The following is an 11514-nucleotide window of genomic DNA, read 5'->3' on the forward strand; positions in this document are numbered from 1 at the left end:
TTACATACAATGTGCTGAAAGGAAAAATAGGAATAACATTAAATCATGAGGTTTTATATCTTAATTGGAGAAGTCTAACAATTCCGAGTAAACTGTGCCACCATAGATTACAATCCAGAGAACAGCGAATTAGCAAAATAACATCTCGAAGAATTGTAATGTTTTTCTATTTATTCATAAAACTCAGCTATAAAATTGGAATGAAGTGAAAATATGCACAAGAATATTGCATTGTATGAGGCTGCACAAGAAAATGCAGCTTCAATACAGCCTATTGGTCCTTTGTAATAGGTCTGTTCTTTATTTTGGCTCCAAGAACAGAAATGAACTTGTTAAACCTTTACATTTATAAGTGCAAAGGGGGTTACGCATTTAGATAGAAGGCTTTACTTAACTACCTTCAAAATCCCAGCACTTAATTTGTAGGTCCTGGTAGGAATTCTGATAACAGCTGAAGATATGTCTGGTCTGTATGTGACTCCAGTCCCACACCAACACGGTAGACTCTTAACTTCCCTCTGAAGTGACCTAGCGAGTCACTCAGTTGTATCAAACTGAGGTTGAAAGAGAAGGCCCTGGGCAACTGGGGATGGGCAATAAATGCCAGCCTTGCCAGTAATGCCCACATCCTGAAAATTAATATTTTAAAATTATATTCTTATGAAGAGATTTAAAGTACTTTGGCTTTTTCACAAAATGTCACCTTTATTTTTTACATTTAACATTATGTAGTTTTTTGTGTAGATTTGTGATCAGCAATTTAAAGAAAAAGACAAAACTTAGCCAATGTGATATTAAATGCATACCACTGAATGTAAATTTTAATATGGAAATGCTTTAGGAAAATTTTAATATGGAAACACATTAGGAAAATTTTTAGATGATCCAAGTCTGAAGTCAATTTATGAGTTACAGTGCTAAAAATAATAGTTTTTTCCAAGAAAGTTACAGTTGGGCATCAATTGTTTTAGTATAATATATGTGCACACGCACTGGCCTAGAAATTGAGTTTGCGCTGCGCCGGGGCTTAACGCCGGAAATTTAGCGCCGGTGCTAAGTCACGCTGTGCGCGCCAAAAATTCAGTAGCGCCGCGCCCAAACGGCTGCCGGCGCTACTGAAGGCTGTTTGCGCCTGAAAACTGGCGCTACGCGCCGCATTGCGGCGCTATTCCGGCGCTGCGGCACCCGATGCGGTGCGGCAGGCTCGGGAAGTGCAGGCCTCCTCCTTCAGTTAAGGAGGAGCTGCCTGCACCCGCCCGCTGGCCGGTTAAATCGCCACAAAAATGAGCCCGGCACCTCGGGGAAGTGCCGGGCTCGCAGCCGAGAAGCATCTGTTCCGCGGGGGGGGGGGGTGGGGGAGTCCGGGGAGGGAGGTGCGGGCAGGCGGCCGGCGGGAAAGCAGCCGGCCGCCGCTCCACCTTTATGCGCCGGCGCAAAGTCGTGTAAGACTCTGTTGCCAGAGTCTTAGTTGCGGCTGCCATGGGCGAGGCGGCCGCAACTGAATTTCGGCGCTGGGGCCCGTCACCACGGCAACCGGGACGCTGCGCACACCGATGACGTCATCGGTGCCGGCGCAGCGCTACCGGTGTAACGGCGATGTTGGGCCCTAGTCAATTTCAAAACCGGCTGTAAGTCCAGCGCAATGCCGTCTAGCGCCGCAAAATGGGCGCTAAGCCCACTCAATTTCTAGGCCACTGTCTCTTTTACACACTCTCACACATGCACACTCTTCTCTCTCTTAGGCAGTCCCTCGGGGCCGAGGATGACTTGCTTCCACATTAAAAATTAGTTCTCAGGTGACTGATGAGTCCAATGCGGGACCTACAGTCTCTGTCACAGGTGGGACAGACGGTGGTTGAAGGGGCGGGGTGCTTGGGTTGACGTGCGTTCCTTCCGCTGTTTGCACTTGGCTTCCGCTTGCTCCTGGCGAAGAGACTCGAGGTGTTCGGCGCCTTCCCGGATGCATCTCCTCCACTTTGTGCGGTCTTGGGCCAGGGATTCCCAGGTGTCGGTGGGGATGTTACACTTTTTCAAGGAGGCTTTGAGGGTATCCGTGAAGCATTTCCTCTGCCCACCTGGGGTTCTCTTGCCATGTCGAAGCCCCGAGTAGAGCGCTTGTTTTGGGAGTCTCGTATCGGGCATGCGGACAATGTGACCCGTCCATCGGAGCTGATCGAGCGTGGTCAAAGCTTCGATGCTGGGGATGTTGGCCTGAGCAAGAACACTGACGTTGGTGCACCTATCTTGCCAATGGATTTGCAGGATCTTGCGGAGGCAACGTTAGTGGTACCTCTCCAGTGCTTTGAGGTGCATGCTGTACATGGTCCATGTCTCTGAGGCATACAAGAGGGTAGGTATCACTACTGCTCTGTAGACCATGAGCTTGGTGCCGGGTTTGAGATCCTAGTCTTCAAACACTCTCTTCCTCAGGTGACCGAAGGCTGCACTGGCACACTAAAGGCAGTGTTGGACTTCATCCAACACTACTCGAGAGCAAGAAAGCAGCTCTACAGACGCCTGAAGGCCGAGGTCCAACAAAAAACTCACGACCTAAACAGATGGTGGGTGGAGAAAGTGCAGGAGATCCAGCAGCTAGCCGACAACCACGATGTGCATGGATTCTTTAGCACAGTCAAGACCACCTATGGCCCAAGCACCCAAGGTCCTACCCCACTGTGGGCCAAGAACGGAAAGGTACTTATCAAGGACAGGGAGGCAATCAGTGCCCGCTGGAAGGAGCACTTCAAAGATCTTCTTAACTGAGGCTCTGTCTTCGACGCGAGTGTCCTCAACTCCATCCTGCAGCATGCTACCCGCCACCATCTCAGCACATGCACACACACTCTCACACAACTATGTATACGTTGTGCGTATCATACAGTTCAAGTGCACAAGCCCTACTCGTGCATCACAATTTTAAGTCATGCTTTCTTTGTCAACATTTAACATTAACATATTTATAATGGAAAAACCCCAAAGAAACATGTCAACATTTATAATGGGAAAAATCTACTTCAACATGTCAACATTTTGCCATGAGAACGTGTTGATGAATTAACGGAATCATTCAAAATAGTTCTTTTTACAAAACAAATATTTTTTTGTCAGTAAGTGATATTTCTAAAATTTCCAAAATAAGGTTATAAACAAAAAATTTAGAATAAATTATATATTTTATAATAACATTTTACCCCTATCCTGAGTGGAGTGCCCACTGCAGATGCCCCATTCAGTTTGAAGGCAGCAGAGGCCTCCAAGGTAAGCAAAACAATGGAAGGAGGAGCAGGAGTGGGTTTGCAGGCCCCACAAGGAAGGCCTAGGCCTCTGCTGCTCCGGGCTCTTCCCCCCTTCCCACCCATGAGACCCTGCCAAATTCCCCTCCACTGCCCCTCCCAACACACAAATTACCTGCGTGCTGGCAAGCCTTCCTGTGGTGCTGACAGATGGCCTCTGGACTGCCCAAATCTCCTGCCTGTAAATGAGGCCTGGAATTTAAAATACCCCAGGCCTAAAATTTATGCCAGTGGGTGCATTTCATACTCGCCTCGCCCTCCATCCACCCAAAACCCACTCCTGGTTAACATCCACTGCAGTGCTTTACGATGTTACAGCACAGGATAAAAAGTATAACAGGGCCAGCTAATTGAAATAATTTTATTTTGTATTATTGTGGCAGCATTCCTGTGTTTTAACTAGCTTTTCTTCATGCACCAATCTGAACAGTCTGTATATTGATGATATTGAACCATACGGGATATCACTACCAAGCCTAATCATGTCCTCACAGAGTGTCCACACATATGCAATTCCAGCAGAGGTCACCGCGTAACTACCAGGACAGAGAACCTTGGCCAACTTTACTTTCCTCCCCTCAGGGATGCAGAGGCCAGTTATCGTGCTCCCACCACTGTCCCAACTGAGATTAGCTAACTCACCACAGAACAGAGATCAAACCTTGAACCTTGCTGGTCTCAACATTTTTACCAAGTGACCCGTCAGGGAGCTCAAAAAGCAGTTTCACAAAGAAATAATATACTGTGTTACTGGTGAATAATACCGTTGAAGATATGACTAATTCAACACAGGATAATAATATACATATCATTGAGAAAAGGAACACTATAAATTCACAACAGCACAATTATTTTGCTTAAAGGCAAACAAATAAATTATGATAAATCCACTCTACAATTACAATGTCTTGTTTTGGATGAGTTTGGGAACTGGCCCATCCCTTATGTTTGGATTTATAATTTACAAAAGACAACATTTCAATTCGTGTGGATTTCTACTATGGTATGTAAAAGAGGATACTTATTATGTAACTCATCTTAATTATATATACACCTTAATATTTTGCATCAAAGAAAAACTGATTGTCTTCCAAATTCTGCATTATCTAGATTTGCTGTAAGTTAATGCTACAAATACTGACAGTAATGGATGCTAGAGCATTTACATCAGTGAAGATTTGCTAACTAGTTTACACTGGAGTCACACCAGAATTAAACCACCTTGAACCCTGGACAAGTGAGGTAGATTTTTATGCCAGAATTAGTTTGCTCTAGTTGAATTCTGAAAGTGCACAATAGAGACTTGCTTTTTTTTCTTTTTAACTCCCACACTAGCCATCCAGACTAAGAGCTAGATCACACATATATGAACATGAAGCTTATCCACGCACACATTCATGCAAACACAGTATTTAAACCAGATATTTACTGTCTAGTGTTCAATTATCAAAATTACTGGACAGTTATTCCCAAAAGCAGGCTGTCTGGTTCAAAGGTGGTTCTGGTTCAAAGACCAGCGTGTGATCACCCTAACTAACATGGAAGCCTGCTGCATTTGCCATGATACAGAAATACAGGACTGTAATCTAGTCACGTGATAACTGTTGATGTCAGTGTGCAGAAAGGATGACTGATGTGCACTGTATGGAGTGGTAGAAATAGCTGTTAAACATTTAACTAATTTGATTATAATTAGTTATCATCTGGAAATCAATGCTGTAGTAAAGATTAAGTAATTAGAAATAACAACAGAAAATGCTGGAAAAACTCAGCAGGCCAGGCAACATCCGTGGAGAGAGAAAGAGATTCAACGTTTCGGGTCGAAACCCTTCTCCAGAACTGAGAAAAAAAGGCAGGAAATGAAACGGATTAAAAGGCAGTTTGGGGGCTGGGAAATGGGGGAGGGGATGAAAGAAGAGACATTAAGAGATATTCAAGGTGAGATGAGATACTAATAGGACAGGTAAAGAAACAAACAACGGTTTTTCCAGTGTTTTCTGTTGTTATTTCAGATTTCCAGCATCCGCAGTATTTTGCTATCATTAAGTAATTAGAACTTAGTTTAGTAATTAGTAAATGATGCCATGAGACCCGAGAATTTGAGTGTTTACAAGCATTGGGTATGCATGTGGCTTGTAATTCATCGTGCAATTTTGGGAGTCAAAACAGTGTCAGTTTCAAACACTATTCACTGTAAATAAACCTACAATATTCTGTTTGCATGTGTGGTATAAATAGGTTTTTACCAGGTGATTTACAAGATGTTTGCTAGTAGTCAAAGCAAATATTGATGAACTTAATAATTAATCATTTCAGGATTATTCTTGTAATTACATTAGTCAATTTTTAGTAAAACGTGAAGATTGCTTCTGGTTCTTTGCAAACTTTCAGGCAAAATAAATGGCAAAAAACTTTACTATGAAGCTGAAGAAATCTGCCAAAGCGTGCAGTAAACTCATGAAAGTATGTTCCACCCCCTCCTCTCCAATAAGGCTTTGACAGTAATTGGCATTGTATAAATTCACTTCTATCCTTGTGCAAAGTCAGACGATGCTGTCATACTTAATATAGTAGGCTGAGGCCAGTACTTGCTTAAGGTAACGCGGGGACAGTCAGCCAAGTTACATTGCCAGCTCCACTTTGCTCCTGGCCAAGCAAGCACACACGCATAGAGTTCTGCACACTGGCATCTAAATGTAAGCTAATTTAGAGAATGGCTGATGGGACAGTTGGTTCTTTTTCAACATTAAACAATGTCAGAAGTTCCCTGGAGATACAATATTTGCCTGGGAGTTTTGTAAAGTTTGCTCACACTGAGTATAGTTATACCTCAGCCAACGCAAAGCTGAAGTAGTGTGAGCTGCTTCTGTGAGATGATCTAACAATGCTCGACTTCGTTCTGGCAAACTTCACTCTTGAATTCACTGCACAGCTTTCATTCACATAAAACCAAAGCTGCTTTACACTGAAGCAAACTGTGTTGTATAACTGACCAATGTTAACTGAGCATTTGAGAAAATGTCTAGCCTCCAAATTATTCTCTCTCTAAATTTTGACCTGTGTTATTAATTCCATGACATACACTTTGGCGCATCAATAAACCATATGATCTTGGGCCACATTAATGATAGCAAAAGATTTGAAGTCCAATCACTTAGTAGTCTAATGGTAGAAAGTTGGAATATTGACATCTTTCAATGGATAGTGGCATTCTGTGTCACACACGTGGATGATGTCACTGGATTTATTTCATGGCGAATGTATATAGAAAAGGTTCAAGATATGTGGATCCAAGATGGAAGATCAGGCCATCTTAGACTGGGTATTATGTAAATAGAAAGGATTAATTAGCAATCTTGTGGTGCGAGGCCCCTTGGGGAGGAGCGATCATAATACGATAGAATTCTTCATTAAAATGGAGAGTGAAGTAGTTGACTCAGAGACTAGGGTCCTGAATTTAAATAAAGGAAACTACGATGGTATGAGGCGCGAGTTGGCTAGGATGGATTGGGGAACGTTACCTAAAGGGTTGACGGTGGATAGGCAATGGCAAACATTTAAAGATTGCATGGATGAACTACAGAATTTGTTCATCCCTGTTTGGCATAAAAGTAAAACAAAAAAGGTGACTCAACCATGGCTAACAAGGGAAATTAGGGATAGCGTAAGATCCAAGGAGAGGACATATAAATTGGCCAGAAAAAGCAGCAAACCTGAGGATTGGGAGCAGTTTAGGATTCAGCAAAGGAGGAAAAAGGGATTAATTAAGAGGGGGAAAATAGAATATGAGAGTAAGCTTGCCAGGAACATAAAAACTGACTGTAAAAGCTTCTATAAATATGTGAAGAGAAAAAGATTGGTGAAGTCAAGCGTAGGTCCCTTGCAGTCAGAATCAGAGGAATTTATAATGGGGAACAAAGAAATGGCTGACCAATTAAATACATACTTTGGTTCTGTCTTCACAAAGGAGGACACAAATAACCTTCCAGAGATGTCGGGGAACATAGGGTCTAATGAGAGGGAGGAATTGAATGAAATCAGTATTTGTAGGGAAATGGAGTTAGGGAAATTGATGGGATTGAAGGCCGATAAATCCCCAGGGCCTGATAATCTACATCCTAGGGTACTTAAGGAAGTGGCCCAAGAAATAGTAGATGTATTGCTGGTCATCTTCCAAAATTCTATAGACTCTGGAATAGTTCCCATGGATTGGAGGGTAGCTAATGTAACCCCACTATTTAAAAAAGGTGGTAGAGAGAAAACGGGGAATTATAGACTGGTAAGCCTGACATCGGTAGTGGGAAAAATACTAGAGTCCATTATAAAAGATGTAATAGCAGAGCACTTGGAAAACAGTGACAGGATCGGACAAAGTCAACACTGATTTACAAAAGGGAAATCATGCTTGATTAATCTACTGGAATTTTTTGAGGATGTAACTGGTAGAATAGATAAGGGAGAACCAGTGGATGTGGTGTATTTGGACTTTCAGAAGGCTTTCGATAAGGTCCCGCATAAGAGATTGGCATGCAAAGTTAAAGCACATGGGATTGGGGCTAAGGTACTGACTTTGATAGAGAACTGGTTGGCAGATAGGAAGCAAAGAGTTGGAATAAACGGGTCTTTTTCCAAGTGGCAGGCAGTGACTAGTGGGGTACCGCAGGGATTGGTACTAGGACCCCAGCTATTCACAATATATATTAATGATCTAGACGAGGGAACTAGATGTAATATCTCCAAGTTTGCAGACGACACATAGCTGGGTGGGCGTGTGTGCTGTGAGGAGGACGCAGGGAAACTCCAGTATGATTTGGACAGGTTGGGTGATTGGGCAGATGCATGGCAGATGCAGTATAATGTGGATAAATGCAAGGTTATCCACTTTGGCGGAAAAAACAGGAAGGCAGATTATTATCTGATTGGCAATAGATTGGGAGATGGGGAAGTGCAATGAGACCTGGGTGTCCTTGTGCACCAGTCGCTGAAGGTAAGCATGCAGGTGCAACAGGCGGTTAAGAAGGCAAATGGTATGTTGGCCTTCATAGTGAGAGGGTTTGAGTACAGGAACAAGGATGTCTTGCTGCAGTTGTACAGGACCTTGGTGAGACCACACCTTAAGTATTGTGTGCAGTTTTGGTCGCCTTATCTGAGGAAGGATGTTCTTGCCATGGAGGGAGTGCACCGAAGATTCACCAGACTGATACCTGGGATGGCAGGAATGATGTATGAGGAGAGATTGGGTCGATTGGGCTTATACTCGCTGGAGTTTAGAAGAATTAGAGGGGATCTCATTGAAACTTATAAAATTCTAACAGGACTAGACAGACTAGATGCAGGAAGGATGTTCCCGATGGCGGGGGAGTCCAGAACCAGGGGTCACAGTCTAAGGATAAGGGGTAAGCCATTTAGGACTGAGGTGAGGAGGAATTTCTTCACCCAGAGAGTGGTGAACCTGTGGAATTCTCTACCACAGAAGGCAGTTGAGGCCAACTTATTAAATATATTCAAGAAGGAGTTAGATATATTTCTTAAGGCTAAAGGGATCAAGGGATATGGAGAAGGCAGGGACAGGGTACTGAATTTGGACAATCAGCCATGATCTCATTAAATGGCGGAACAGGCTCGAGGGGCCGAATGGCCTACTCCTGCTCCTATCTTCTATGTTTCTATCTGACACTCGCAGCCAGTAGCTGGTTTGCACATATAATGCCTGCACTGGTATTGATCCCATATTTATTCATTCCAAACCCTTTCTCTATGTTACAATATAGGTTGCAGCAAATGTTCAATTATAGTGAGATTGCACAATCTAATGATTACACAACATGTAGTTTCTGGGTACCAATAAGAATTAACTGTCAGTGAAGTTGACTGGGCCAATAATAAAGATTTCATTACTTACTCTCAATCTTTTCTTCAGTCACCTTATAGTTTTCTTGACTACTATTTGGTGTTTTTCCATTGGACTTTTTCTCTTTCTCTGTTTTTTTATTCCCATTTTTGACTGGAAAATGGAGACAGTGCATGAACAATTTTAGATAATAAAATATCAAATAGTTTCAAAGTTATTATAGTAGCAACTTTCAGAGACAGCTTAACAGTGCAGTATTAACACCCTGTAGTAAAATCGAATCCACGTTTTGTAAAAGTAAAGCAGACTCACACATTGTCTGCACTTTCTATCGTATTTCCCAAGTGTCCCTTTAGTTATCAACCGTTCTGGATAATTTATATGTAAACCACAGTCCCATTGTTCATTAAAACACCTACAACGCATGAATCATTCATGCTCCTTGCAGCAATTTGCTTATTTTGAGCGCAATTCTAATGAAACTTGTCTTTAACTTTGAATTTTTTTAATTAAATGCTGCACTATATACAAAAAATGTGTTCGTCCCTGCGCGGAAACTCTGGGAAAGTTTATAATATTAATAAACTATCTGTCGTCGGTGTTGCCCGGCATTGTTTACAAATCTTGATCACACTTATAACTTTTCTCTACAAATATCGTCCATGCGATATTATTCTAGTTAAAATGTTAACCCCAATCGCCTCTTCTGTATGTACTTTAAAATATAACCGCTTGCTTTAAGTTTCATACAGCGACTGCCTAAGTACAGCGTTGCAATTTTAGGATACATATTATATACTAATACATCTAACTCGGCAATAATCTGAACCCGTTTTGTGTTCATGACAGCCACTGTTTACCTGGCGCTCCCACGGGTTTCTCTTTTTCCTTCTTTACTTTCTCCCGGGGCTCCCTTTCCACGGGAACCTGTGAATTCCTTCGACGCTCCTCGGGGTAGTAGTGGTAACCCTCTCTGGAAATGATCTCTTGCAGGTAGTAATCGTGGTCCTCTGCAGGGTTCCCACAGGCAACATCCGAGAAGATCACTAACCCCCATAAGCAAAGACCCAGAACTGCAACGCAATAGCCACGGGTCAGAGGAAGCATTGTAGTAACTGCAGAGCAACTCACCACTGACTCCACCAAAACAACTGTGGCCAGAAACACAATGGTGAACCGACACTCAAACTGCTATCGATTCCTCTGCGTTTTATTTTTTTAATTTTCACAAACTTTCCATGATCCAAAGATCTGATGAGCCTGAACTCAGGAGGTCCATGTGATTGTAAGTGCGTCAGACAGAGAGGAGAGAGAGACTTCAGCCTGGATATTGGCAGGTGACTTCGGCACTAGGATCTCAGAGCTTGCTTTCGGCCAAATCCAGAGGCACTGTACAATTTCCATGAACACAAAGTAATCAAAACCATATCTCCTTACAAAGCAGTAGAACGCGTGTTGCTTTAGAAGAGGTTTGGCAGCTGGCACCACCCATTAATCTTCTTAAACCTCTAATAAAACAATGTCAATAAATACTTATTTTTGCCTGTGTGTGTGTGTGTGTGTGTGTGTGTTTCATAATGCTGATGCCTGTAGGTTAAGCACCATTTTTTTCCTGGGTTTACTGAGATCCTTGCCAGCGTGGCTCCCGAAACTGATCAAATCCAGAAACGGCAGAGCGAGAAAATTAATTGAACACAACTTTTTTTAAATTTGATTTCTCGCTTTCAGCGTTCACGTTTGCATGGAGTTTTCCGAATTAGTGGGAATCTCCAGCTGTCTTTAAGTTCTTGCAGCAATCGCGTTTCGGGCGTTTTCGAGAGGATGGCCAGAAAGAAAGCGTGAGTTGTTCAATTGACAGACTCCGCATGAGTGCAGAGACAAGTTAGCGAGAGGTGCTGAGTACTCGCTGGTGCGAGGTATTGCAATGAGCTGAAACACCCAGCTCCTTCTCTCCACAGACACGTTTCAGATGTGAGGCAGGTTTCAACAGAGCGGCTGCACTATTAATCTTTCACACTGTCACAAAGAATCATTTCATAGGGTGAAGAGTGTTCTCAGCAACAGAAGGCACCGTTTTTAATCCGATCTGTCGCTTTAGCTGAAAAACCATCCACAGGTCATTTAAAACCATTTTTTTTGAGCATTACTAAGTGCCAAGAAATCGAAAGTTTGCAAAAGCAATTTTACCTTGAAGTTGTTAAAGCGAGCAATATACCTCGGCTGTGTTTCTAAGCCTGTTATTTAATCTACCGTAATGTTCCCATTGGAAACGAAGTGCAATGGGCTGAAGGAAATGTGCTTCGTACCTTTCCCCTTAACAGTTCTAGTGATTGAAATAGGCCCTGTTGTAAATATCACCTTCATATCCGA

At 42.7% G+C, this 11514-nt stretch overlaps 1 protein-coding gene across 1 annotated transcript in view; it reads right to left on the reverse strand.

Annotated features, from left to right (window-relative positions):
* Positions 1-10941, reverse strand: part of LOC147113478 (inactive carboxypeptidase-like protein X2) — a 294748-nt gene extending 283807 nt beyond the window's left edge. The window contains exons 1-2 of the mRNA XM_085994619.1: positions 10005-10941; positions 9196-9297 (exon numbers count right to left, since the gene is read on the reverse strand). Coding sequence (XP_085850745.1) covers positions 9196-9297; positions 10005-10251 — 349 coding nt within the window. The 5' untranslated portion in view covers positions 10252-10941. The remainder of the gene's footprint in view (positions 1-9195; positions 9298-10004) is intronic.
* Between the last annotated feature and the right edge of the window lie 573 nt (positions 10942-11514).

This window comes from Somniosus microcephalus, chromosome 8 (genome assembly GCF_052327205.1).
Source record: "Somniosus microcephalus isolate GS21.2 chromosome 8, FLI_Smic_1.0, whole genome shotgun sequence".
NCBI lineage: Eukaryota > Metazoa > Chordata > Chondrichthyes > Squaliformes > Somniosidae > Somniosus > Somniosus microcephalus.